This window comes from Vombatus ursinus, unplaced genomic scaffold (genome assembly GCF_900497805.2).
Source record: "Vombatus ursinus unplaced genomic scaffold, bare-nosed wombat genome assembly UNPS02014932.1, whole genome shotgun sequence".
NCBI classification, from domain to species: Eukaryota; Metazoa; Chordata; class Mammalia; order Diprotodontia; family Vombatidae; genus Vombatus; species Vombatus ursinus.
Window position 1 is genome coordinate 5279292 of NW_020954710.1, and position 27226 is coordinate 5306517.

A 27226-nucleotide genomic window follows, 5' to 3' on the forward strand; every position below is an offset into this window, starting at 1 on the left:
GCAGCTAGCCTCATAGGAGTGGAAGCCTATGCCACCCGCATTGGCAGGTTTGCTAACTACCTTCGGAACCTCCTGCCCTCCAATGACCCAGTTGTTATGGAGATGGCATCTAAGGCCATCGGCCGCCTGGCCATGGCAGGAGACACTTGCACAGCTGAGTATGTGGAGTTTGAGGTGAAGCGGGCCCTCGAATGGCTGGGTGCTGACCGCAATGAGGGCCGGAGACATGCAGCTGTGAGTACTCTGAAGATGAATGAAGATGAAGCCAGGCTCGGCGGGGCGGGGGGGGGGGGGGGTCTGTCAAGTGAGTATACACACACGTAGATGTTTAAAGAGAAAGGAATGGAGATGTCAGAGAAAATATCAAAGTATAGAGTAACACAGCCCACATTGGTCAGAGCTAACAGAGGTCGAAGGCTTGACCCCGTGGGTAACGAAGGTGTCTTACAGTTCTCCAACAGGCCGTCCTCCAGAATGCTAACTTGGTTTTTCCCCTCCTCAGGTTCTTGTCCTTCGTGAGCTGGCCATTAGTGTTCCCACCTTCTTCTTTCAGCAAGTGCAGCCTTTCTTTGATACTATCTTTGTGGCAGTCTGGGACCCCAAACAGGCCATCCGGGAAGGAGCTGTCTCTGCCCTCCGAGCCTGTCTGATCCTCACCACCCAGCGGGAACCCAAGGAGATGCAAAAACCCCAGTGGTACAGGGTGAGCAGGGTTTGGGTCATTCGGTAGAGTGCAAGCTTCCTGAGGGTAGGCACTGTTGGGTTTTTGTCTCTATTGCATAGCACTTTTGTTTGTCTCTGGCAGCCATCAAAGGATACATTTTTAACAGAGCCTCCCTTGTTCCCTCGGGCTGCTGGTAGGGCCGTTCAATGTCCCAAGAGCCAAGATTTGGGGTCCTAGAGGTTGTCTAGTCTGGCCCGCCCCCTTCACTGTACAGAGGCCCAAGGAGAAGAGGTGACTTGCCCAAGATCACATATAGAATAAGGGGCAGAGCCAGGTTCAGTGCTCTTCCCCCTTTGCTGTGCTGCCTTCTCATCGTGTTTACCCATGCCCCAGAAAGTAGGACAACAGTCCACCCCCTGGCTCCCTACCAGGCTTGTTATCAGGAGTCCCAAACCAGAGCTCTGGGTTAAACAGACTAGGTTCACTTGGCAGGGCTCCTCACAGATCACTGTTCAACCCACATCCCCACACCCCCTTCTTCCCTGGGAATCCCAGAATTTGGCTTGTATTTTGGTTTCTACAAAAAAGGGGAAAGAGCTTTCGGCTCCCTAGCAACCACTTGGAGTAACAAACCATTGATAGAGGATCGCTGTATCAAATGAAAAACTTGCATGTGGGTCAGAAAGAGTGAAGAGAGCCTTTCTCTTTCCTGTGAGCCCCAGACCTACAGAACTACCCTGTGGTTGATATCTCGCTTTCACCCCCAGGGAAAAGAACTTGGTGAGTTGAATACTTCCTCCAGGACAGCTTAGTGGAGGCATCAGTTAGCTCTCAAGGAAAAGGGCAAATGCTTCTAGATTGCCTTGACGGGAGAATAATGTGCCTATTCAGAGCCCCAGAGTATGTGCATGCAATTGGCCAGATTGTGGCTTATAGCGTGGATGCTATTCATTGAGGATATCCTCCCATCTCTACTTAGCACACCTATGAAGAAGCTGAGAAGGGGTTTGACGAGACATTGGCCAAGGAGAAAGGCATGAATCGGGACGACCGGATCCATGGGGCCTTGCTGATTCTCAATGAGCTTGTGAGGATCAGCAGCATGGAGGGAGAGGTGAGTGCCAGAAGCAGGGCCCAGGTCACGTGCACCCCAGAGTCCTTCACCAAGCAGTCTGCCCTATGTGTTTACCAAACAAAATCCAGGATAATGACTCTATCTCTGCGATGCCCACCTGTATTAAGTATCACTGTTCATTTCAGAATTTTCCCAGGAATTAAAAATATAGAAACTAAGGCTTTGTAGGTAGAGTGGACCAAGAATTAAAAGACTGTCAGATCACATCAGGTATTAGCTTAGGGTGTTGGATTTGGACGTGTGGATGAGCAAGCATTGAACAGTTCTCAGAGAACAGAATGACTGTACATTGTCACTCTTTCAAGTTTTCTCATACTTTTTGATGAAACCTGGGATTCTGAGAAAAAGTCAAGACCTGTTCCTCTCCGGAAGTCTGGGGAGACCAAAATGAGAACCTGCAGTTCCCCCCCCCCCCCCCCGTCAGGATTTCATCATGTTCCCTACACTTGAGCTTAGACTAGAGCGTGTGCTGAGGCTGTAGCACCTTCTTATGTCTACTTGATGAAGCTGAGAGTCAGCTCGTGGTGGGTGGTAGGCCCTAGCTACTCCTGTGTTGTTTCTCTGGTATTCAGTAGGTGGTGCTCTTCCCTTAAATTAGACCCGAGAAGAGGGTCCACCCAGTTGGAAGAGATGGGCACCTCGCCATTTTTCCTGTATTGGTTGCACTAAAGAGTCTGCAGAGGCCAAAGCTGGGAGCTACTTGTACAAGCAAATGATTTTTTTTTCTCCCTTTTGCAGCGTCTCCGGGAGGAAATGGAAGAAATCACACAGCAGCAGCTAGTACATGACAAGTACTGCAAAGACCTCATGGGCTTTGGGACAAAGCCTCGCCACATCACCCCCTTCACCAGCTTCCAGGCGGTACAGCCCCAGCAGTCCAATGCTTTGGTTGGGCTGCTGGGGTACAGTGCCCACCAAGGCATTATGGGATTTGGGACATCTCCCCTCCCAGCCAAATCCACCTTGGTGGAAAGCCGATGTTGTAGAGACCTGATGGAAGAGAAGTTTGATCAGGTGAGCCAGGAGAAGTTATCCTTTGGCTTGCAGCCTCCCTTCCCCTGTTTCTTGTCCTGACCTGTTACCTTTGCTGTCCCAGGTGTGCCAGTGGGTGCTAAAATGTCGAAACAGCAAGAACTCCCTCATCCAGATGACCATCCTCAATTTGCTGCCCCGCCTGGCTGCATTCCAGCCCTCTGCCTTTACTGGTAAGCCCAAGGCTGACTTCTGCCAAGTACTGGGCTGAGCAGATCACTTTCCCAGCACCCCTGCTGTGCATCCAGGGGCACCAGGAAGTGACTGCTCTTGTTCAGCTAGGGCCCCAGACATACGGACAGAGACCTCAAAAAGAGCCAATGGCCATCCAGCCCCATTCTTCTGTAGACACTCATCCCTGAGACACTGACTCATATCAGGCCCCTAGAGCCAAGACAGAGCAGCAGGACAAATAGAGCCAGTGAGGTGTTATGTGCAGGGTGGGCGAGAATGAGAGTGTATCGAAGGAGGACAAGGCAATTAGTGACATAAAACCATCAAGCCAGAGAGAAACGATTTCAAGAAGATCACCCATCTTTTTTCGATTTCCCCCTTCTTCCTGCCTGGCACGAAGCCTTCTTTAGTGACCAGATGGGCCCTGTTCAGTGGATCTCTAAATGAGCTCTGAATAAATGTGTGATGGCATCCAAGCTTCAAAAGGGGCTAATAGCTCAGCTCCGTGTGATCAAAGGCAGGCTCTGTGGGAGCAGTTACCTTCATAAGCTCAGGGGATTGCTTCGCAGGACAGAAAGGCCTCAGAAGGTCCCTAGATTTATGCTTTTGATGTTGGCTCTTTCTGTTGTTTTATTAAATAATACATTAAAATATGTAATAGAAATCTGGCCTGACAGGAACTCATGAATTCCTACCGTGTAGCTCCGGGCCACTTGTCTGAAGCTTTCTAGGTGAAAGCCACGCCTTGGTTCATTCTGAGTTCCCATAAACCCAGGCTCCTGGAATCTCAGCTATATTTGTCAGAGTTGTGATCCTGGTGACACTGCAGGTGTATAGTTCCTTTTTTTTCCTAGCATGCCAAATCTAGAAAAGGAAAATGAATGCCTCTCTTGGCTGTCTTTTTCAAAACCCAGCTGCATGCTATAATTCTAAGAACTAGCAAAATTGCACCCCCTTTCCCTCCCTCACCCAAATAATTAAAAGTCTAGGATATCAGTGGAAGATCTGGGTTCAGATTCTGCCCCAGATAGAACTATGTGACCCTGGGCAAGTCATAAAACCTTCCTCAGCCTCAGTTTCCTTTTCTGTAAAATGAGGTGATTAATTGATTGGTTGAACTGCTGACACTGTCTCAATATTGACATCTTTGTCAATTTTTGATCCTATGGTTCACTCTCACTTTGTGATAGTGTCTCAGCTTCTCATTTTCAGAGTAAAAGTATCCTTTCCCCAGCATATCCATCTGGAAGAACTCAGGACAAAGAGCATTTGTATTCTCTTACAGTAAAAAATAAATTATATATTTGTGACATACAGCAATTCGTTGTTCTTCCAACTGTCCCATCAGTGCCCCTCAAAATCCCAATCATTCTTTCTGTCATTCTTTGGTTCCCTCTGTGTCTGCCATATGTTTCTGGAGTAGGGCTTCTGAGACACTGTCAGGGGGATCGGAGAGAGAAAAGAATCGAGAAATGTCAATATTGAGACAGTGTCAGCAGTTAACACTTTAATTTGAATTGCTGGCATATGGATGTTAGCTTATGCAAATCAGATGGAAAAACATTTGAGGCTTTCCAAATTACAGATCTAATCCCCTTACATTAAGTATCAGTTATGATGAAGATCTGAGCAACAAAAAGATTTCCAAGCCATTGGCCCATTTATTGGAAGCAGTTTTCAATACAAAATAATTTATACAGTCCCTTGGAATTCACTGTTGTGAGATTTGACCTGTATTTCATAAAGATGAAATTCATCTTGATGATTGTGACCCAGATAGCTAAGTCTGAGCCTGCAAAATTGCCTCAGAACAAGATAACTGGTCAGTGCTACTCTTAGGAAATCTCTTTAAATGGTCTTCTCTTTAACACGGCTTTGCATCTTTCCAAAAGTGCTTTGTATGTGTGCCTTTAGCATAAGTCAGGTGATTCTCAACAGGATTGTAGGAGCTTCTTGAGTCCCTCTGATGACCTTTCCCTGCTTGTTTCATGCCCCCCTTGAAAGATAAACAGGACAAGACCACCCAAGCCCAGACCCAGAGACTCTTTCTCTTCTGTCTTCAGATACTCAGTACCTCCAGGACACCATGAACCATGTTCTTAGCTGTGTCAAGAAAGAAAAGGAACGCACAGCTGCCTTCCAGGCCCTCGGCTTGCTCTCCGTGGCCGTGAGATCCGAGTTCAAGGTCTATTTGCCCCGTGTGCTGGAGATCATCCGAGCAGCCCTCCCCCCCAAGGACTTTGCCCCTAAGTAAGCATCTTGGTTGTCCTCATCCCAGTGACCTCACCTGCCTGGAGGAGGGAGTTTCCTATGGCCCTTTCCATGTCATTCCAAGCTGTTCTCTGGTGTGAATGTCTGGGTGTGAAATATGGCTGATGGTACAAGGACATGCACCCCTTCGCCTAGTAGTGGGAGAGGAACAGGGATTAGCCCTTTCCTAAATAAGGTCATGTATATCTGTATTTTGAAAAAGTTAAAATCATGATGTAAATCATGTAGTAGTGGGAGGCAGTGATTTATAATAAATAAAACCCGTAAATCACTGAACTCAGGGCCCCAGACAACTCTAAAACCATGAGTCAATGAGCAAGGGCTAGCCCCTGTGCCAGTGAAGAGAATTCGCACATCAGGTATTTCTCACATGTGCACAAATAACAGGTCCAGGCCAAAAAAAAAGAGAGGTGGCAGTTGTCATTAACATGATAGGCAGAATGCAGTGTCCGGGAATAAGGCAGTACCTGTCCCCTTGTCTGCTGTCCTGCTCTGGCCACATCTGGAGTATTAGGCTCCCTTCTGAGCCCTACAGTGTAGAAAGAGTGTTACATAGAGGACAGTGGTGTGTCAAGGACTTAGAGGCCTTGTCTATGAGAATCCAAGCCAAGGACATCTCCCAGCTTAGGGCCTTGGAGGGGGGTATTGTCTTTCTTCGGGTTGTGATGGGGTGACATATACAAGAAGACTGAGACTCAGCAGAACTAGGAGCAGTGGGTGGAAGAAGAAAACCTCCCAGTGTTAGAGGTGTCCAGAGGTGAGACAGGCAGCCCCCACCTGGGGTGGGGGGGAAGCGTCCTGCAGAGGCTGGGTGAGCGCTTGTCCGGGAGGTTGCTGAGCCTCTTCTATTTCGTTCTGTTCTAGGAGCTGGACCAGACACCTTTGGGCTCCCTTTCCAGCTCTGATTTCCAAGGGCTCTCCCATCTCTGTTCTTTTCCCAGGCTCCCAGAAACCTTTAGCCCATGGCTGCATGGCTGGTGGCTTAGTTTGAGTTGGACAGTGGGTCAAGATCTAGGGAAGGGAGCTCTGCTGTAGTACCAAGGGCACTGATGTCTCCTTCCTGGCTTTCTCATTTACTTTCTGAATCACCATAGATGAGTCATTAAATGCCCCCAAACTTTACGTATCTCTCTGAGAATTGGGAAATATAATCCTTGGCACTCTTAAAAAAGGAGAGGCTTGGGAGATTGGGAATACTCAGGAGTAACTAGAAGGTGGCATTCAGGGTTGGGCTTGGCTTCTCCAAGCAGTGATCCTGACACCGTGGACAGCACCTTGATATCTTCCAGGTGTCACCCAGGAGTGATCCTGAGGTTGGGAGTGAGGCAGGCCACTCACTATATTCAAGTGGGCCATTGCTCTATTTCCCCGCAGGAGGCAGAAGGCAATTCAGGTGGATGCCACAGTCTTCACCTGCATCAGCATGTTGGCCCGAGCAATGGGGCCAGGCATCCAGCAGGACATCAAGGAGCTTCTCGAGCCCATGCTGGCCGTGGGCCTGAGGTACGTGTCCAGATGAGCTTCTGTGGGGCTCAGAGCAGGCAGGACCTTCACTTGAAGGGGTCAGTTCCTTGTTGCCAGGGGAAAACCTAGTGAGGTCATGAGCTGGCCTACCTTAGGCCAGTAGCTTTGGCTTTCCTCGTCTGCCCATGACGCCTGATAATACTCGTCCATCTCCGTTGCTTATGAGATCTAACTGAAAAAGGAAGCATTTCCCATTGTGGTGTATCAAACATGAGTGCAGTGGGTTTTGCAGTTTGTGCTGTCAGGTGGGCGCTTCCTGCTCTCTGAGCCCAGACTAACAGTTCAGGTTGTGTCTGTCCTGCCCAGAAGGAAGGGCAGTGGCAGTGGCGATTGGCGTGGCGATTGGCCTGGGCAGGGAAGGCTGTGGCACTCCCCATCTCCTGCTCCAGCCCAGCCCAGTCCCTACCCTGTCTTCTTCTCAGCCCCGCTCTGACCGCTGTGCTCTATGACCTGAGCCGTCAGATTCCACAGCTGAAGAAAGACATCCAGGATGGCCTGCTCAAGATGCTGTCCCTCGTCCTCATGCACAAGCCTCTCAGACACCCTGGGATGCCCAAGGGCCTGGCCCATCAGTTGGCCTCTCCCAGCCTTACCAGCCTCCCTGAGGCCAGCGATGTGGGGAGCATCACCCTTGCCCTCCGAACGCTTGGTAGCTTTGAATTTGAAGGTAAGAGACTCGACCGGCAGTGGTTCTGAGAGCCCGCCGGCTGGAAAATAGGCCGCGCCGGAGCTGTTAAGAGAAACTAGGTTTCGTGTTTTATAGAGTTGAGCCTTAAAAGGCATGAACTCAGGGGATATTGCCAGAGGTATAACTGAGGGTTATTGAGCTTGTGACAGTTTTTTCTGGGACCCTACCCACATGTTCCTAAGTTTTTTTGTTTCCCCTTACCCCATATTTGGGTTGGGCATTGCTCCGGAGCAGCACGTGATGGGCCGACGAACAGTGATGGTGGCCTGTGGCAGCTTCCCCGCAGAGCTGCCTGTTTGATGTCGCTTCAGTCCAGGGGATCTGGGAGGTTTATCTGTCAGCAGGGACAGAACCTTGGGTACTTCCCCTGCTGGAGGCTACTGGTTTTTGAGAGTCTGGGATTCTTGAAGTTTTATTGTGCCATTAGATAATGACATTCCAAGGCTCTGATGAGTCCTTCTAATGCACGAGGGAGATATTTCAGGGCAAGAAAGCACACTTGTGAAATGTGGGATCCGGGTAGCCGAGCACTGCTCACAGCTCCCAGAGAACCATCTGGTGCTTGAAGCCATCTTTCTGTGGCTGCCCTGCCACTATCCCTGCCCTGCTTGCCTTGATGAACACCTAGGCTCATGCCCACATCAGACCACTTTTTGGATATTTACATATACGCACTAAGATCCCTACTCAGAGATTCAGAAATACTTTGATCATCCTACCTGGGAACATACAGAGCAAGCATGGCTGAAACACACTCACTTAATTGGAGGGGGTGGGAGGGATGGAGAATCATTGCCCATCCTTCCTTTCTCTGTCATGCTACCCTGCCCACCCATACCAAAGCACATTTGTTTTCCCCTCCTAGCAAGAGAATTGTCAGTCAGTAAATTTTTGTTAAGTTCCTACTATGTGCTAGGCACTGTGCACAAGGAAGGGCAAAAGACATTCTCTGAACTCCCTTAGTCTAATGGGGAAGACAGTATGTACAAACAAGCTTATGTACAAGGTAAATAGTAAATAATTAAGAGAAGGAAGGCACTAGAATTAAGGGGAATGGGGAAAGGCTTCCTATAGAAGGTAGGATTTTTTTTTTTTGGTGAGGCAGTTGGGGTTAAGTGACTTGCCCAGGGACACACAGCTGGTAGGTGTTGGAGGCTGTCTTTGAACTCAGGTCCTCCTGACTCCAAGGCTGGTGCTCTGTCCACTGTGCCACCTAGCTGCCCCAGAAGGTAGGATTTTAGCTGGGACGTGATGGAAGCCAAGAGGTGGAGATGGGGGGAGCGTGACCTATATCTTCTGGGTCGGTGGCTGTGAAACGAGGGGTCCTTCTAGCCAGCTGCCGGTGTATCTGAAATGCCAACCAGTGTCTGCCCTGTCTTCTCTCCCTCCATGCACCCAGGCCATTCTCTGACCCAGTTTGTCCGCCACTGTGCCGATCACTTTCTAAACAGCGAGCACAAGGAGATCCGCATGGAGGCAGCCCGTACCTGCTCCCGCCTGCTTACGCCCTCCATCCACCTCATCAGCGGCCACGCGCATGTGGTCAGCCAGACGGCAGTGCAGGTGGTGGCCGATGTGCTCAGCAAATTGCTTGTAGTGGGAATAACAGACCCAGGTAAAGTATGTATGCAGAATGGGGGTTTGGAAGGGGGAGAAAGCTGTGCCTTCAAGAGCCTGGGGACGCTGCCATGGTCATTTCCAGGACTTTAAGGGGCTGTTAGCCCTTTGTTCTGTGCTAGGTGCTGTCCAGCAGGTCGTACCGATGTGGTCCCTACCCTCCAAGAGTTTACCATCGGTCTCCTTCTGATCTTTTTGTCATCCTGGTACATGGGTTATACTTGCAAGTATAAAAACTTTTAAATAAAGCGAATCTGAGTTCTTTGACTAGTCAGCAATTCAGACTGCCAAAGTGTCCTGATTTTTAAGTCAAGATCTTGCTTTGGGTCCCGGTTCTGCTGCATTGTCCTGTGTGTCCATGGGTGCATCACTTCACCTCCGTAGGACAAGGTGCTACCTTTGTAACAATGACATGGTTGGACTGTATGCTTACTCAGGCCTCTTCTAGCGCCTACAGTTTTATAACCAGCGGGACTGCAGCTGTCTATGGCTGTCATCATTCTCACCAACTTTGTGGCTACGGGCCTTGTAGAGAAAAAGACTGGGTTGCTTCTTTAAAAACACAGTGTTGCCCTTAAGTAGGCCAGAGTCCTCTCTGCTAAAGGAAGAACTGCCTTGATCCATCCTTGAAGGCGAAATAACAATTCTTTCCAGAGGTTTTGAGCTTGGCAGCTCCAGCCGGTCCTGGCTGGGTTGGCCTCTATGCTTAAGGTCAATCTGTCTTTTATTTCGTTCCATTCCCTTTTATTTCCACTGGCAGAAAAAAAATCCAGAGGGCCAAATGAGAGAAGGCTCTCACGAGCTTTCATACCTGGGCGAGCAGTAATAGGGACTGGATTTAGGTCCGCCGTGACTTCACGCCTGGGTAGCTGGAAGGTTGAGCCCGCCCCCGTCCCTCGAGTCACTCGGTTTGCAACCTTGGCATCACTCGTTTCCTCTCCCTCATCGATGGCCCATGTCCAGTCAGCTGCTGAGTCTTGTCCGTTCTACCTCCACAACGCCTCTCCCCGCCGTCCCCTTCACTCACCTCCCCAGCACTGTCATTCAGGCCCTCAGCACCCGTTGCCTGGATGATTGCAGTGGCCTCCTGATGGGCCTGCCGCCTCCACGCTTACCCCCTCGAGTCCATCCTCCGCTGGGTCACAGTCTGACCAGGTCACGGTCTGTCTTTGAAAGCCTTTCCCCGTCCAGCTCCGTTTCCACACTTAATCACATGACTCCCCTTCATGCCTTGTGCTCCAGCTTGGGCAGCTGTTCCCCAAGCTCACTGGGCCGTCTCTCCTCTCTGTGCCTTGCCTGGTCATCTCCTGTGACTGAAGCTTCTTCCTCACCTCCGCCTCTCAGAGTCCTGCAAGGCTTAGCCCAATTATTGCCTCTTGTGCAAAGTCTTTCTTGATCCTCTTGGTTCTCAATGCTTCCTCCTTCCTGAAATTACTTTGTATACACTTATCTCTGTATATAACGTGACCCCCAGTAGATGGTAAGCTCCTTGAAGGCAGGAACTGTTTCATAAATGTTTTGTCTTAGTATCTTCAGTACCTTACACAGAGTAAGCACTTAAAAAGTGTCTATGGAATGTACTGACTTGAGAGAGGCGAGATTGAGTAGATGGCCACGTGGTCAAGCTCTTACTTGCTCTTCCAGACCCTGACATCCGTTACTGTGTCTTGGCCTCCCTGGATGAGCGCTTTGATGCTCACTTGGCCCAGGCAGAGAACCTGCAGGCCCTGTTTGTGGCCCTTAATGACCAGGTGTTTGAGATCCGGGAGCTGGCCATCTGCACCGTGGGCCGCCTCAGCAGCATGAACCCTGCCTTTGTCATGCCTTTCCTGAGGAAGATGCTCATTCAGGTAAAGGGCCTGGCTCTTGAAACTGGGCAGTGGGGAAAAGCACCTCCCAATGGGACTGACACCCCAGGGCTGACCTCTTGGTGGGTCGGGGAAGGACAAAGGCTGAGCCCATTTAAAAAAAAAACTGAGTCTGGGGGAACTGGAAAGTGGCTTAAGCTTTTTTATTATTTAGGAGATTAGGACAAGCAAGGATGGGCTGAGACCTCTTTCCTTGGAGGGAGCTCTCAAATCAGGGAGGAGTCATTTAGTGAACATTGCAGTCCAGTGATTGATTTCGATGATGGTTTGATTAATTGCCTGCCCTTAACTAGGGGGTCTAATAGCTGACATTTTTACCTGGCTTTAAGCAGGAGTTATTAACCGCATCGGCTGGCTGGTGAAGACTGTGGATCCTCTCTCAGAATCATGTTTTTAAGTGCATAAAATACAGAGAATTATAAAGGAAACTGATGATATCAAAATACAGCTATCAAAATCTTTTTTTAAAAAACAAGGTCACAGAAATCAGTCAGCTTGCATTTATTAAGCACCTACTCCATCCAGGCATTGTGCCAGGCACAGGGCTTCAAAGAAAGGCAAAAGATAATCCCTGCTTTCAGGTAGCTCCCAGCTTGAAAGGAGAGGGGACAAACAGCTCTGGTCTTTCAAGAGAAATCAGAGCTAATCAGCAGCGGGAAGGCACTGGCATTTCAGAGGATCAGGAAAGGCTTCTCAGAGGTGGGGAGATTTAGCTGGATCTTGAAGGAAGGAAGCCAGGAGGCTGACGTGAGGAGGGGGAGCACTCCAGGCATGAGGGACAGCCAGGGAAAATGCCTGGAGGCGGAGGCTGGTGTCACTGGCTCACAGAGCACCTAGGGCTGGCTGGGAAGGGTTTTCAAAGCCCTGGTAGTAACTCTTGCTTTAAGGTTTGCAAAACTACATATATAATCCCGTTGGAAACACACAGCACTCCTGCCAAAGGACTTATTACATCCCCATTTTGCATTTGAAGAAACTGAGGCCCAGAGATTATCCTGGCTGCACAGCCTGTCAGTGCGGCAGCCTACATTTGAGCCCTGGTCTTTCTGACCCTAAACTGGGACATCAGCGTGTCCTGTAAAGAGGAGCTCAGTTTAAAATGAGCTGGCTTAATGAGCACATTTTGTTACACTAACAGTCCCCATTGAGAACAACTGATTTCAGTTTTTAAAAAAAGTTTGCCATTAAGTCCTGTTGTAGGTGCTGGAGATAGCAAGTGAAACACCATGCAATCCTTGCCCTCTCGGAGCTTACGCTCTCCTTGGAGAATGAGATCAGATGGTCTTGGCAGTAACTGTAAATCCAAGTAGAAGATGCGTATCTGGGAGAAGGCCCAGAGGGGTGTGCAACTGGGAGGGAGGGCTTACTGCTAACTGAGAACTTGACCAGAGATGAAGGAAGGCAGGCTTCATGGAAGAGGTAGCATGTAACGCACGTAGCTCACGCTGGAAATTAGAGGCAGGCCAGTTTTCTAGTTCACTGAACTTTATTCCTTGAAGGGCCTAATTTAAAGGGAAAAATGTTTGAACAATCTTGGGACAATTCTGATAAGCATTGTTTTAGTAGGCAGTGCGGAAGGGGCATAATCTGAGCTTTTCTCAATACCTCAGACTCATTGCTCAGAATATCAGTTAGTGGATTGTACAGTGATGAGCCTGGAATCACTGGGCATGTGAGCACAGGCGAATGCTATGGGAAGGACACAGGATTGGCTGTCAGAAGACATGGGCTCCCATCAAGCCTTGTACTTGTTACCTGTATGACTTTGGTCAAGTCACTTAACTGTGGGGGCTTTGCTTCCCCCTTCAGTAAAATAGGGGGTGGACATAGGATGCCACCCTTTCCCCCTCCCCCGGGGGGGCACTTTCAGGTTAATGTGCCTTCTTTTTCCTTTGCTGTCACCTCTCCCTACTGTTAGTGTGTCTGCCACCAGCAATCACCCTCTCCCTTTTTGCTGCTATTTGCCTGTAACCTAAGAAGGATTCAAGGTTGCCAGGGAAAATGAGCAGCCCAGTTTATTGAGTCAGTATCCTGAAATTTATGCACAAATACTAAACCATTAGGCTCTGAATGCAGATACCAGCCCTCCTCTCCTTTGGAATAAAATAAATGGAAGCTGCAAATGCCCTTTTTCTCATTGCTTAGAGTGGCATTGTTTCAACGTTAGCAAGCATCTGAAGGTTTACGGGAGAGTTTCACTGTTGTGTTAATCAGCCTGAACTTGGTGATGCTTAATGGACATCATCTTGGATGGTTTCGGATTTACATCTACTTTTACCTTCATGCTTCATAGGCCAAAAAAACCCTACTGATTTTTGCAATCACATTTTAAATCTCTAGCTATGACCAAAAGGGGCTGGCCATGGCTTCTTTGTACAGTGCTCTAGCGCTGACGTGGTGGGGTTTGATGTGTTAGCCGTTTGCTGCCGAGTGCCTATCCCTTTTAAAATGGCCATCTTTGTATAGCCTGTCCTCCAAGAGAGGCCTCTATTCCTTGTTGCTGCAGAGTGTTGTCCACCCCTGTTGCTTGTCCAGCAGTCAAAGCTCAGTGATGTTAGGCCATCCTTCAGGGAGTGCCAGGAAGTTCTCAAGTGAATATAAGTCAGTATGGAAGGGAAGGTATCCGGCAGGTTTCTCTTTCAGTCCCGCTTGTTACAGGCCACTCTAAAGGTCTTTGATAACCTGTAGTATCCCTCTCTGGATCCCATTTGCCCCTGCTCTCTCTCTGAGGAATGTCTCTCCTCTAGAATTTCCTTTGCTGTAACAAAATTTTGTCCTTTTCCTTCAGATTTTGACTGAGCTGGAACACAGCGGAGTCGGAAGAATCAAAGAGCAGAGTGCCCGAATGCTGGGGCACTTAGTTTCCAATGCCCCCCGGCTCATTCGCCCCTACATGGAGCCCATTCTGAAGGTAGAGGAGACCTGGGCAGTGGTCACCTTTTTGTCTTGCTGTGGAAGCTTGCTTTTTCTTTGCCGATGTAACTCATGTCCACTATGGGGGAAGTGATTGCGGTCAGTGTTGAATGGTCGACAGCTAGCTATCTAATCTTTGCCATCACAGTTAAGGGCGCGAGGTCCAGATCAGAAATACTCACACACGTACCAGCTGTGTGACCTCAGACAAGGCACTTAGCTCTCAGTGCCTCAGGCCGCTGCCTGAGACTAGGTTGCATAGCTCGTTGGGCCATGCATCAGTAGATGGAGTTTCCCCAACAGGAATTCTTTAGATCAATGAATTTTGGTCCCCAAATAGAATGATACTCAAGTACACCAAACCCCAATTCACAGGGGGAGTGAGGTCTAGAAATAGTTACTAAAAGATGAAGGTGTGTTTTGAATCTGACTATATTAAAGTAACATGGACCATTTCATAACATTTAAATCTATCCAAATATAATTTATAGGAATGAGGTGCAATATTTTCACATTCTATTACTCTCAACTCCCGATTAGGTTAGTCTTACGGTCTTGGTAGGGAAAAGGTTAAGCATTCATGCTCCAGATAGACCCTCATAGGAAACCCTGAAAAAAGTCGATTGGACATAGTTGGGTTGGCCCTTTAGGAGGTAACCTTCAAGTACAAATTGATATAAGAAAATGTCCTCTTGGGTGAATAGTAATCTGCCTGCCTTTCCTCATGTCTTCCCTAGGCTTTAATTCTGAAGCTGAAAGATCCAGACCCTGACCCAAACCCAGGGGTGATCAATAATGTCTTGGCTACAATAGGAGAGCTGGCCCAGGTAAGGGTGCCCTGCTTCTTCTGCGAGCTCCAAGGGTGTGGAAGTGCTTCCAGAGTCAGGCTTGCCAGCACCGCTCCTGTGGTCAATGAGTAGAGGAGTTTGATGGAAGCCCCCTCCCTCTCTACCTGCAGGTGAGTGGCCTGGAAATGCGGAAGTGGGTCGATGAGCTCTTTATCATCATTATGGACATGCTGCAGGACTCCTCTCTGCTGGCCAAGAGGCAGGCAAGTAACAGAGTGGGGACAGGGGGGATGGAAGGGAAACTGACCTAGCGCCAGGATCAGTGGGCGTCTTGAGAACAGTCCCTTATCAACCAGGCCTCACTCACATATGGTCAGTTCAGTACCTCCTACGGGCCAGGAGTGGTGCTAATGTGGGAGATAAAAGTACAAAGATTGAGACAATCTCTGCTTATAAGAGCTTATACTCTAAGGAGGAGATGACATAAAGTGCCTAAGTACAAAGTAGTTAAATTGTTCTAAAGCCCAGTCCCATCTTTGTCATTCCCCTACTCAAGAAACTCCACAGGGCCCCGGATTGCCTCTCAGGTTTGGTGTCTCGGAGGTGACGCAGTGCTCCTTGGAGCTCTGGGCCTGGACCCTCCCTAGCAGGGACCCTGCTGGGTGAGTCACTCCACCTATTAAATGGGGAGCTGTTGATATCCCCTCCCTCCCAGGGGTGTTGTGAGCACCAGACGGGATCAGATTTGTAAAGCACATGGCGTGGTGCCTGGCACACAGGAGGCCCTTGGTAAGTACTGGGGGCCCATGGGCCTGACCTGTCTTTCCAGGCTTATTGCCCATCCCTCCTCTTGCTGCAGTCCTCTGGACGCACTGGCCTTCCTGCTGTGCCCTGAGCTCAGCTCTCCGTCTGCCCTCTGGGGGCCTAGCACACACCCCCTCCTCATCTTGGCATCCGTATTCTCCTTCAAGGCTCAGCTCTCAGGTGCTCTCCTGCAGGCTCCCTTTCCCAAAAGACTGCCTTAGTTTTCAGGGCTTGATGACCCCTCTCCTCAGATAAGTATGTAGACACCTGTCTCTTTCCAGGTTAAGTTTTCCCAGTAGAATGTACAGTCTTGAGGACAGGGACTTTTATTCTTTCTGTGTTTTATTCCAGGGACTTGCAGATGTTAGATATTTAATAAACACTTGCTGAATTGGTTTGGATTGGACTAGATCAGGATGACCTTTTTCCATGCTTTTACTGAGTGTTAGAAACCTTGGGTCACACCCCCAGCCATGCTGCCTCCACCATCCTCTTCCTTAGTAACGTCAGTCCATCTGGTCTGTCAGCTCTCTAAGGAGGCCATGCTCTGTAAGGAGGCCATGGTCCATCCACAGGCCCTTCTCCGCACTGAGTCAGCAGACCAAAGGTGGGGTAGGATGGCTGCCAGAGTGTGAAGTCATTCCAGAGCATCCAAAAAAGACGGCTCTCCAACCCCAGTGTCCCCGTTTTCTCCTCTCGGCGCTCTGAAGTTCTGGGGTTGGAATGCTAGATGAAGAAGGGAACGTGTAGAGAGGGACATGAGAGTTCTCCGGTGTTTGAAGGCCTGTCTTCTAGAGGAGGGTCGGATCTGTTCTGTGTGTCCCCGAGGGATAGAGCTGTCCAGAAAGTGGTTTGGACTGCAGGTCTTCCGGGGGGCTAGGTTTGGGGCGGGATCTATCTCAAGGTTTAGTGGGACTCAGTGATCATGACTCCAGGATTCCATCTGCGCCAGCCTCCAGGATCTGTTGGGAAAACTATTGGAGAGCAGGGGCTGGTTCATTTGGAGGCTGTATACTCCCAGCACCTAGTGCTGTGCTTGGCATGCAGTGGGTGCTTAATAAGTACATGTTGACTGATATGGAGAAGCACAGGCCTTCAGTTTACTTGGGTCCAGCCCTACTTCATTCCTAGCCATCTAATGTTTAGATCACCCTCAGAACCTTTCCTTACTGGGCTGGATTTAACCACAGCCTTCACTTTCTCCTTGAATTTAGAGTTCTCTCAGATCTTCGCTTGCTAGTTTTTAAGGTTGTGGAAGCAGATCTTGGGTTCTTCTAGAAAAACTTTTTAATCCCGGGAATGAGAGGAAAGCCCAGTATATTGTCCCCTCGTCTACTGGAGGTTTGTGGTTAGCCAGCTGTTTAATCTGCCTGGACTTAGGGGACCCTCTTCCTGGTTTAGAAGAAGACAGTCTGTTACAGAGAAACTGCTCTGGGTACAGCTTCTGACTTTTTGTTGTCAGCAAAGAGATCACTGGTGTTTTTCCTTTCCCTTAGTTCTCCAAAGACTTGACTTGTTGGTTTTTACTTCTGCTCCAGGTAGCACTGTGGACCCTGGGGCAGCTGGTGGCCAGCACTGGCTATGTGGTGGAGCCTTACAGGAAATACCCGACTCTGTTGGAGGTGCTGCTGAACTTTCTGAAGACCGAGCAGAACCAGGGTACCCGAAGGGAGGTAGGAAACTGAAGCAATTTGGCTGTGCATAGAAAAGAAAGAGAGAAGAAAATCTGGAGTGTTCGCATTTTCTTGCGATCGGCCATCTTTCTGTGATCTCAGGGGCCTAGATTTAGAACAGGCCAGGGGCTCAGAGGTCATCTGGTCCAACCCCCCATTTACTAGACAAGGAAACTGAAGGTCAGAGAGGTCGTGACTCACTTGTTGTCCCTGGGTCTGCTCGTCAGAATGATGATAATAATAGCACTTAGAAGTTTTGTATAGCACTCTGTATATATACCCACAACAACTCTGGGAGGTACGTGCTCCAGCTATGACCCCCTTTTTCCAGATGAGGAAACTGATGCTCAGGTGAAATGATTTGCCCAGGGTCACACAGCTGGTAAGCCTCTGAGGTGGGGTTTCCTGACTCCACATCCAGTGCTGTGTCCACTGCACCACCTTGCTGCCTAAGAACGGGCTTCCTTTGCACGAACCTAGAAAGAGTGTCAGGGCAGGGGAGGGCAGTGGGCTATGTCTGGGGCAGCAAGGGAGGGCCTAGTTTCCTTTTCCCCTTCCTCATGCAGGCCATTCGAGTGTTGGGGCTTTTGGGTGCTTTGGATCCCTACAAGCACAAAGTGAACATCGGCATGATTGACCAGTCTCGGGATGCTTCTGCCGTCAGCTTATCTGAGTCCAAATCCAGCCAGGATTCCTGTAAGTGGAAGGGGGAGTTGAGCCTGCCAGGTCCCTGAACGTTGGCGCTTGGGCAGGTTGTCTTGTAGTCCTCGAAAGTATTAGGGCATTTAGTCATTTTTGAGTGAAAAGTCAGTTTCACCTAGTATTCAGAATGGAGTTTGCTATTTTGTGGCGAGCCAGAGTATGCATTCATTCATTAAACAGCTTGCTATGGAGGGCTTGTTTTCTCTGCAAGGCCCTAGGGGAGGTGGAAGGGGAGAGTGAAGAAGCAGTCTCCAGCCTCCTGAAGCTTCTAGCTTGGTGGGGGTGGGGGCAGGAGCGGGAGTGGGGAGGAGAGCACTCCTTCTCCAGGTTCTTTGTCTTTTCTGGGGCTCTGAGATTCATAAGCTGTTTTCATTCTTAATTCTCAGAGCAGGTATGGGAGGGAGAAAGATGTTGACATCTTATTGTTCTCCAGTGTCTCTTTGATATAATTCATTCCCACAGCTCTTCTGGGAGGCAGAGTTCAGAATTTGTTTTCCATTTTGAAAGATAGATTTTGCCCTAGATTTCCCTAGAAAACCAGTTAGCACACTCATACCCAAGGCTTTTTTCTTTCCACTAAATACTAGATCTGTTAGTCTTCACTGCCTTTCACAAGGGTATTTTTGTCCTCACAGTGGGTGATATTTGTCCCTGTCTTTGACAGCCACTTCAGGGACCCATTCCTCGCCAGTGAAACAGGCCTTTATTTATTACCTTTATTTCTTACCTTTATTCCTTATGTTAAGGAGATTAAATCTCCCACTCCCTTCCCTGGCCCAAAAAGAAGCTTCAGTAAGTGATCTCATGCCATTGATTCCATAGCAGATCCAAGTCATTGGGAAGATAAAGTTCAGGGTCTGCTTTCTTGTTCACATCTGCCTTCAATCCCTCGTCTTCCTTCCAGTATGAGTCCTTATTCCTCTCAGGCCCCTGTTAAATCACAGGACTTCTCCTTAAGAGCCTGATTTTTCTGGTCAGGTATAACTTTCTGTTAACTCAGCTGAATTCCCCAGGGGTTTGAGGGCCAAGCAGCTGTTGAACAGATGTTTGCCTAAATGAATCCACTAAATTTCAATTACTTTCATTTGGGAGAGTAGTTATTTTTATTGGTCGCTTCAGCTGCTAAGATGTGAACAATAACCGTAAGAAGTTAGGTCAGATGCATACCATTGTAAGGACCCTAATCCATGAAGCCGACTTTTAGAGTCTTGTTTGAGCAATAGAGGAAGGCCCTAGAGTCATTTTCTTCCGTGATGGTGGTGATTCTTAGCACATTGCTGTATTCTTCGTGATGTTAGAAGGGAAGAAAGGTGTGTGAAAGAGCAGCTTACCAATGCTTATTGCCCTCCCCGAAGCCAGGCGTGCGTTGTATTTAGATGCTGTCTCTTTGGCTTTGTCCCAGCCGACTACAGCACCAGTGAAATGCTGGTGAACATGGGCAACCTGCCTCTCGACGAATTCTACCCAGCCGTGTCGATGGTGGCTCTGATGAGGATCTTCCGAGACCAGTCCCTCTCCCACCATCACACCATGGTCGTTCAGGCCATCACCTTCATCTTCAAATCCCTGGGGCTCAAGTGCGTTCAGTTCCTGCCCCAGGTCATGCCCACATTCCTCAATGTGATCCGGGTCTGTGATGGTGCCATTCGGGAAGTAAGTAGGCAAGGGAATGTCTCCCTGGCACCCCTCTTCATATCAGCTGTCATCCCCTCTGGCTCCTGGGTGATGTTTCTTTGGGTGACCCCATGCCTGCTGTGGTTTTGTCTCCCCCGGTTCATTTCACGAAAGAGTAGTTTCCACATTCCAGCTTTGCCTGGTCCTGCTCCCTGGCTCCAGTGGCCCTGGGGGTTTGCCCTGCCATTTGAAGAGTCTCTGGCTTTGCTCCTGAAACCAGGCCTGTTTGTCATCTTAATTTACTGGACTAGATTCAATGGCTCCTCCTCATGTCAAGTTGAATCCCTCAGGGTATTGATTCCAGGACTGTTTTATCCTACTGTTTAGGAAGCTAGGAAGCCCGCTTGCTTCCTGGTGATAGATGGTGCTTTCTCCCTGCTCTGTTCTAACCCGAAAATACCTTCGTGCTTTGGCACCTTGCCACTGGCCAGTGGTCAGGGTCCTGGAAAGGGGCCATCCAGGTGCAGGGGAGAGCATGCCAGCTGCCAGTGCAGGTGGACTCATCCCATTCACTCTCAGAGGGAGTCCAGTGCCCCAGATGCCTTGTTTAAAGAGTTGATACGACAAACGTGTGTCAGATCGACATTCTTATTCCAACTGAGGAAATGATTTGGAAAGAAAAGGTGGAATTCCTCAAACAGGAGTCCCCCACTTGTTGTTCCTCTCAATACCCAGCTGTCCCTTGAGGCGAGAGGGGAGATTTTTCTTGGGAATGGTTCCCTCAACCTGACCATCCCACTCCAAGCTTCAGTACTTTTTATCCAAAAATATTAATTTGCAAGTGAAAGATATTAGTTTAAAAAAAAACTCAAAGGGAGAAGAAATGATCTGGACCATTAAAGGATGCCAAAATTGCCTTTTGGTAACGTCACATTGCCACACCTCCACAAATCAGACCCCTTGGAGGTTTCCTTCATCAGAGCCTGGCCGTGCTCTCTGGAAAGAATAGTGCAGCTTTTTTCTTTCCAATGATCGTTTGGTCTTCTTTGACCTCCCTGCCACCCAGAATGTTTTGGTGTTCCCTCGCCTAAAGTCTGTCATCCTGCCTGTGTGAAGAAAATTCAGTCAGAAAATACTTAGGTGAGGAGTTTTAGTTTCACCAGCCTCCCTAATGGTGGTACAGAGCTTTCTGGAGCACTTAACTTTAGCGAAAAGATCCCTGGGAGATGAGAGTCAGCCCATTGACTCAGAGTCCTGAAGCATCCAGGCTAGGCCTGAGCTGGCAGGAGCTGCCCCCATGCGTCACCCAGTCATTCATAGGTTTGCCCAAACTCCCTTGGAATTCATCTCCGTTTCTTGCCAGTGCTGCTTCTTGAGGCTACTGCCTTCTGTCAGGTTAATTAATTAGCCTTGCATGAAATCAGTGTTCCTTTTATTTGTCCTAGACTTCTCCCAATCCAGTTTCAAAGATGAAACTAGAAAGATAGGTCTGGATCTGAGTGCTTTAGTGGAGAGAGCAGAAGCACAGATAATGGGAAAGTCATTTGTGTTCAACACTGGAGTGTGGTTATATGCTCAACTCTTAGACTGTCTTTTCATTGATCTGGGAATCGATCATACCAATAAATTAATGACGCTACTGTGAAGACACTGCTCCAAAGAGCTGGGAAGGCAGCCCCCCACCCCACCCCGTTCTTTTCCCCTCCATAATGCTGCCACAGACTAGGATTGCAGGTTACGGTTCTCCTAGCACTGATGTACACGGGATCTCATTTGCTCCTTAGAGCACTCCCTGGGACTTATTCCCATTTCACAAATGTGAGGAAGCTAAGGGTTAGGGGCTGCCAGAAGGTGGAGGAGCTTGGCTTTTCTCACTCCACCAGTCCCTCTCGCCTTCCTCATCACCTTCCTCAGCTCTGCTGTTTGCATGATCCCAGGAGTGGGGACCATCACCAGCCTAAGTAAAGCTACCTTTTTTCCTTCCTCCCAAAACTTTGCTTGCTGGATAGCTCGTACCATCTCTGGAAGCATTCAGACATAAATTAATCATTGTTTTTTAGCTTTTTTAAAGAGAATTCCAGACTTCCAAACGTGTTGATAATGTTCACCATAAAAATTGCTTAAGCAGAGATGTTTTTACTGAGATATTAAAAGCAAAGCTTGCCACAAATAAACAGCCTCCAGATCATAGAGAGCTGGCTAGTTACCAAATTGGAGTGATGGCAAATTAGGGTTGAATGAACCCAACAAGTATTTGTGGTTCACAAAAAGCCGCGCCCTCCCCAGCGTTAGTCTGGGCTGTCTCTGGGCATTGGTCTTGAGGGCTGGGCGGGCACTAATGTCTCCTTTTTAGTTTCTGTTCCAGCAGCTGGGGATGCTGGTGTCCTTTGTGAGAAGCCACATCAGACCTTACATGGACGAGATCGTCACCCTTATGAGAGTGAGTGGAGCCTTTCTGCTTGGCCACAGCTGGGGAGTCCAGAGAGGGCTTGGAGCAGAGCTGGATAAGAGGCCCTTTTCATCCCTGACCCATTGCAATGGAAAAGCTTCCTAAAAACCCCAAGTGACAGTTGATCCAAAGCACATCCAGCTAGGTTTAGAAGGTTGATTTTGTCCCTGGCCCCCAGTTTCCAGGATTGAAATCTGTGGGTGAAGTAGCCACCGGCAAGAAAATGATGTAGTGGCCTATGTAGCACCCGCTGCGGTGGTGTGAAACTGTGAGCTTGGATGTGTGCCAGTGGATTGGACCATCTCAGAGCTCGGTAGTTTATTAAGTGCTGAGGAGGAGATGGACATTTCAGCTTCTTTCAAAAATGGAAGGGGTGGCAGATGAGAAAATTTGTCAGCGAGGTGGTTGTTAATGTGGTTCATAGCATGTAGGAAACTGTTGTCAGGGTGACTTCCCATTGACTTCAGGGCCATTCTCAGTGTGTGGAGTGGCAGGGAGGCTTCCTTCCCCTCTTCCACTGCATAATTTAAATGTCTCTGTGGGGAAGGGAGCCTTGAGAGCTGTTCAGCATGGAAACACCAAAAGGTTGTTTTCTTGCCTTCAAGACCACATCTTTATGTTGTTGGCTTAGAAGGAGCTTCAGGGGTAAAAGGAAAATTGCTGACTTCAGCTCCCCAGGCTCAGCACCAATAGCTCTTGCACATGTAAATAATTGAGAATGGTGTGGCTCCCCCTGTCCCAAGGCCTTTTCAGAGGTTCTCACACAAGGAGCACTTATGTAGAACTCTGAGAAGCCTGGTGGGTAATATCAGAAAAATGGGGGCATTCTTGGGGCTCATGAGCTGATGTCTCTGATTGATTTATTCGTCCAAAGCTTTAAAGCCAGGACACTTTGGGAGGTGGAGCCCACACCTGCAAAATGTTTCACAGGGTGGCGCACATACAACAGGGACCCCATTCTTGTGATTCTGGGTCCAGAGTATTTAATGAGCTCCCCCTGGACAGAGAAGAGAAGGCCTCTTTGTGTGCAGTAATCCAGCCAGCTTCTGGCAGCAACGGCTGACTTGGTGTCTCGGGGCAGAGGAGCCCTGGGGGCCAATGGACATTCTTTATGGGAGGCAGAAATAAAACGTTATCCAACAAGCCAGGTGGCTGTGAAATCAATGGCAGGTCATCTTTTGTGAGCCTCGTTGACTTGAGAATGGTGCCTTCTCCGGGCTGCACCCGCCTTCTAGGACTGGGCCTTTTTTTAAATGAAGCGAAGGCTGTTTCCCTGGGGCCTTCTGACTTGGTTTTTTTACCTTCTTAATTTTTGACCTCTTCTTAATAAGAACTTAATTTCCGTAGTGTCTTCATATAGGCTGTTAAAAGTACTTTTGTTCACAGCCAACCCTCAATGATTCAGGACCCGGGAGGACTGACTTGCCGCCTGCTTTGTCTTGATTAGTAGACAGCAGCATTGCTTCCACCCTGGAATCTCCTTGTTGGGAGGTTTTTGTCAGATGACTTCAGTGCAGCCCTACCCAGAACTAGGGGCGTCATTAAATGGCTTTTCTGCACCCCTTTCCATTACTCAATTGTGCACCACCAGTTTCATGTTTCTTTGTGCCCATGACGCATTAAGAGAACTTTTTTCTATTTGACCACATGACCCATAGAAACCATCTTCCAACGTCACTGCCTTCTGCTCCTTTCAACCCCTCTTTGCTCTGCCAGTTGCCTCAGGTGACCTTCTCTCCAACAATGTTTGGCAGTGGTTCCATTGGCTTCACAACCAATTAGCTAAAGCTATCAATCACGCCAAAAGAACCTTACTGTGATCGTGAGGGAGCTTCTCCCCAGCCAGTACGAGCACAATCCATTCTACAGAACAGAAAAGACCACCTGGAAGTGGCTTTAACACCGCTTCTCTCTCTGTCCCTGTAGGAGTTCTGGGTCATGAACAGCTCCATCCAGAGCACAATTATCCTTCTTATTGAGCAGATTGTGGTCGCTCTGGGTGGTGAATTCAAACTCTACTTGCCCCAGCTGATTCCTCACATGCTTCGGCTCTTCATGCATGACAGCAGCCCTGGACGCACTGTCTCCATCAAGGTGAGCAGCTGGCGTCACAGAGGAGGCCCTTAGGAGCTGTGCCAAGGCACCCATCTCCTTTAAAGCCTCCAGAGGAAGCCTCTGCTGTGGGCAGAAATGGATGTTGGACTGAGAGGCTACTGGGGAAGGGGCGAGGAGCTGACCTCAAGAGTCAGGAAGACCTGGGTCAAATGCCCCGGCTACTTGACCATGGCAAGGCTCAGGGATCTCTACGGTGACCGTTGATTTGTTTTAGCAGAGGGAATTTATACACTAGGAATTTTCTGAGCTGATGAAATCACAGGGCTTTCCCCCCAAAATAAGGATTAGATTACTAGAGGCCTACGTGTGAGTGTCAAGTGAATGTCTTGAGCTGGAGTAAAGGCACAGGTGCCATGGAGCAAAAACGACGTTCCATGCTGGTCTGCTCCCTGAGACGGCCACGACTGGGGAGAGAATATCTGGGGGCAGGGAGGTCATCTGTGACCCAGGAGACCCCCCTCTCCTCCTGTTGAGCTGTCCCTTCCCTCTGCCTGGGCGGCGGGCAGTGCCATATACACATTCATCTAAGAAAACCCTGTTCCCCTGGGTTGTGGCTCATCTGCTGAGTGGGGATGCCCATCCCCGCCATCTTCCTCCATTAGCTCGGCTCCTTGAGGCTTGTTTAATGACAGTCCTTTTGTTTCCCTCTCCCAGCTGCTGAACGCAATCCAGCTGTTTGGGGCCAACCTGGATGACTACCTGCATTTGCTCTTGCCTCCGATTGTGAAGCTCTTTGATGCGCCTGATGCTCCCTTAGCAGCTCGAAAGTAAACAGCTGCCCTTTGGCTCTGACAGTGGTTTCCTCTAGGTTCTCAGGCCACCCATTTTTGTGTTATTTTAGCTCCATTCTGTAGTACCAGAATGTCCTAGGTTTATTCAAATCTGAACTCTCCCTCTCCCCCTAGACCCAGTGTTAAGTCCATTTCCCTCACGATGTCCTGGCCTGAGGAGGAAGTCTAGCCTCTCAGGCACTCCTCCTTCTGATCAATTATAGGGCAGCCTTGGAGACAGTAGATCGCTTGACTGAGTCCCTGGACTTCACTGACTACGCGTCCCGAATCATCCACCCTATCGTACGGACACTGGACCTGAGCCCAGAGCTACGCTCCACAGCCATGGACACTTTGTCTTCACTTGTCTTCCAGCTGGGGAAGAAGGTAATGCAAGGTTCCTGGGACCACAGGATTGTTGAGTTCTAAATTGAGTCTCTCTCAGCTTGGGGAGACTTTATCTTTAGCAGGGTTAGGCAAGAAAATCCCAAATTATATGATCTTTCCCCCTATCATTCAGCTTTCAAACATGAGCCAATAAAAATTGGGTTGGGTTTTTTTTTTAGCTCTTTTGTTAATATGTAGGATTTTCCCCCTGAGTCCTGCAGATGTGACTAATAGATCAACCAACAATTATGATTTAGTTGTGTTTTCTGAATTTTTCTCCCTCCTGTTGTAGTACCAGATTTTTATCCCAATGGTAAATAAAGTCCTGGTGAGACACAGAATTAACCATCAACGCTACGACATGCTCATCTGTAGGATTGTCAAGGTGAGCTCATCTGCATCTTTGTTTCTAATCCCCAAGATCTTTCCCTCTTAGGCATTTTTTTTAGGGTCTTGGCTGATGGTACTAAATATATCTAACTTAGCTTGCTCTGTCTCTCTTATCCCTTCATCATTTTCCAGTTTTTGATTCATCTCCCCTCAATATCTCCCTCCTGTCTCGATTGGCATGGGTAGCTGGCGAGTGCCTTTTCCCTTGGGAATTATTTTGGATATATTTCATATTTATTTATCTATATGCATCTTATTCCATGTATCCCTCCACCCCATGGAATATAAGCCCTGCAAGGGCAGGGACATTTTCCTTTTTGTTTTTGTATTCCCACTGCCTAAAGGTACCCAATAACCACTTGTCCAGTGAATGAATGAATACTACCCATGGGTGGCTCTGTGCAGAATTCTAGCTTTCTACTGTCCACTGGATTAGCCTGTTGTAAACAGTGAACAGAATTTTCCAGAGTGGGGAAGGACGTGGAAGCAACCCATCTGAGTTAAAGGATTGCTGATGTTCTAGGAAAGTCTAGCAACATCCCCAGCCATCTGTCTCCATCTCTGGTTACAGGGGTACACGCTAGCTGATGAGGAAGAAGATCCTTTAATCTATCAGCATCGAATGATGAGGAGCAGCCAGGGTGATGCCTTAGCCAGTGGACCAGTGGAGACTGGGCCCATGAAGAAGCTGCATGTTAGCACCATCAACTTGCAGAAGGTGGGTACATGGACAGTTTCAGGGAGCCAGGAGATGGGACAGGGAGGCCTGGTGCTGTCTGGCACTAGTAGTGCTGGAAACTGCCTTGGGGGCACATCTGGGGAATTAAAGTCTGGATAGTAGAAGTACCAGTCTGGCACTTTTCCCGAGTTGGAACTGTAAGCCTTTTCATTTTAAAGGGGGAAAAATTGGGAAGTGTGGAAAGACCTGAGTTTGAATAACATGCCTGCCACCAGAGCTGTGACAAGGGAGCGCTTTGTGGCAAATGCCAACAAATAGAATCCAAAGTTGGCCCGGCCCTCAAGTCAGGGCCAGAACCATGGACTGCTCTTGAGAGCTTTGTGGATAGAGGATTGAGAGCCTGAGAGGACCTCAGAGGTCATCTAGCCCAGATTTACAGAAGAGGAAACCGAGGCTGAGAACGTGAAAAAGACTTGTCAAGATCTCCTGGCTCGCTCATTTTAGAGCTGGGCCTGTACCCTGCTCAGCTGACTCTCAGACTGTTGTTCTTTTCTTTGTAGCATATTTCTTTACCTGTGCTTATAGGTGATTTCAAAGGAAGAGTCTCTGTTGAACCCAAATGTAATACCGTGTTTGTGTGACCTTTGAAGTGAATGACCAAGTTGTTCATCTCAGCACTTTACATTAGTCACTGGCACTTTCACTGATGGTGGTTCCACCCCCACCCCCCCACATTGTGACTCTTCTTTCATCCACCCATGCCACCTGTGTGGTGGCAGGTCTAATCAGCAAGCTGGGGCAAGGTTACCCATGCCAGTAGTGCTGGCTTCTCTACTTTGGCCCAAATGGCCATGCTCAGCTTCAGGGTCACATGTGTCTCTTCCTTGCCCATTTCTCCCAGACTTAACATGACTTAATATAGAAGATGTAAAGGAGACCTTGGGCAAAAGGTTTTCTCAAGTGGTTTCC

At 48.7% G+C, this 27226-nt stretch overlaps 1 protein-coding gene across 1 annotated transcript in view; it reads left to right on the top strand.

Annotated features, from left to right (window-relative positions):
- The window catches only part of MTOR (mechanistic target of rapamycin kinase), a 117913-nt gene that overhangs the window by 5803 nt on the left and 84884 nt on the right, over positions 1-27226 (top strand). The window contains exons 4-25 of the mRNA XM_027843822.1: positions 5-234; positions 503-703; positions 1644-1778; positions 2538-2813; positions 2896-3004; positions 5069-5255; positions 6651-6779; positions 7223-7467; positions 8888-9103; positions 10750-10955; positions 13762-13884; positions 14624-14713; positions 14845-14937; positions 17017-17151; positions 17718-17847; positions 19256-19506; positions 21821-21907; positions 23843-24010; positions 24686-24798; positions 25026-25188; positions 25481-25573; positions 26150-26296. Of these exons, the coding sequence (XP_027699623.1) occupies positions 5-234; positions 503-703; positions 1644-1778; positions 2538-2813; positions 2896-3004; positions 5069-5255; positions 6651-6779; positions 7223-7467; positions 8888-9103; positions 10750-10955; positions 13762-13884; positions 14624-14713; positions 14845-14937; positions 17017-17151; positions 17718-17847; positions 19256-19506; positions 21821-21907; positions 23843-24010; positions 24686-24798; positions 25026-25188; positions 25481-25573; positions 26150-26296 (3527 nt within the window). The remainder of the gene's footprint in view (positions 1-4; positions 235-502; positions 704-1643; positions 1779-2537; positions 2814-2895; positions 3005-5068; positions 5256-6650; positions 6780-7222; positions 7468-8887; positions 9104-10749; positions 10956-13761; positions 13885-14623; positions 14714-14844; positions 14938-17016; positions 17152-17717; positions 17848-19255; positions 19507-21820; positions 21908-23842; positions 24011-24685; positions 24799-25025; positions 25189-25480; positions 25574-26149; positions 26297-27226) is intronic.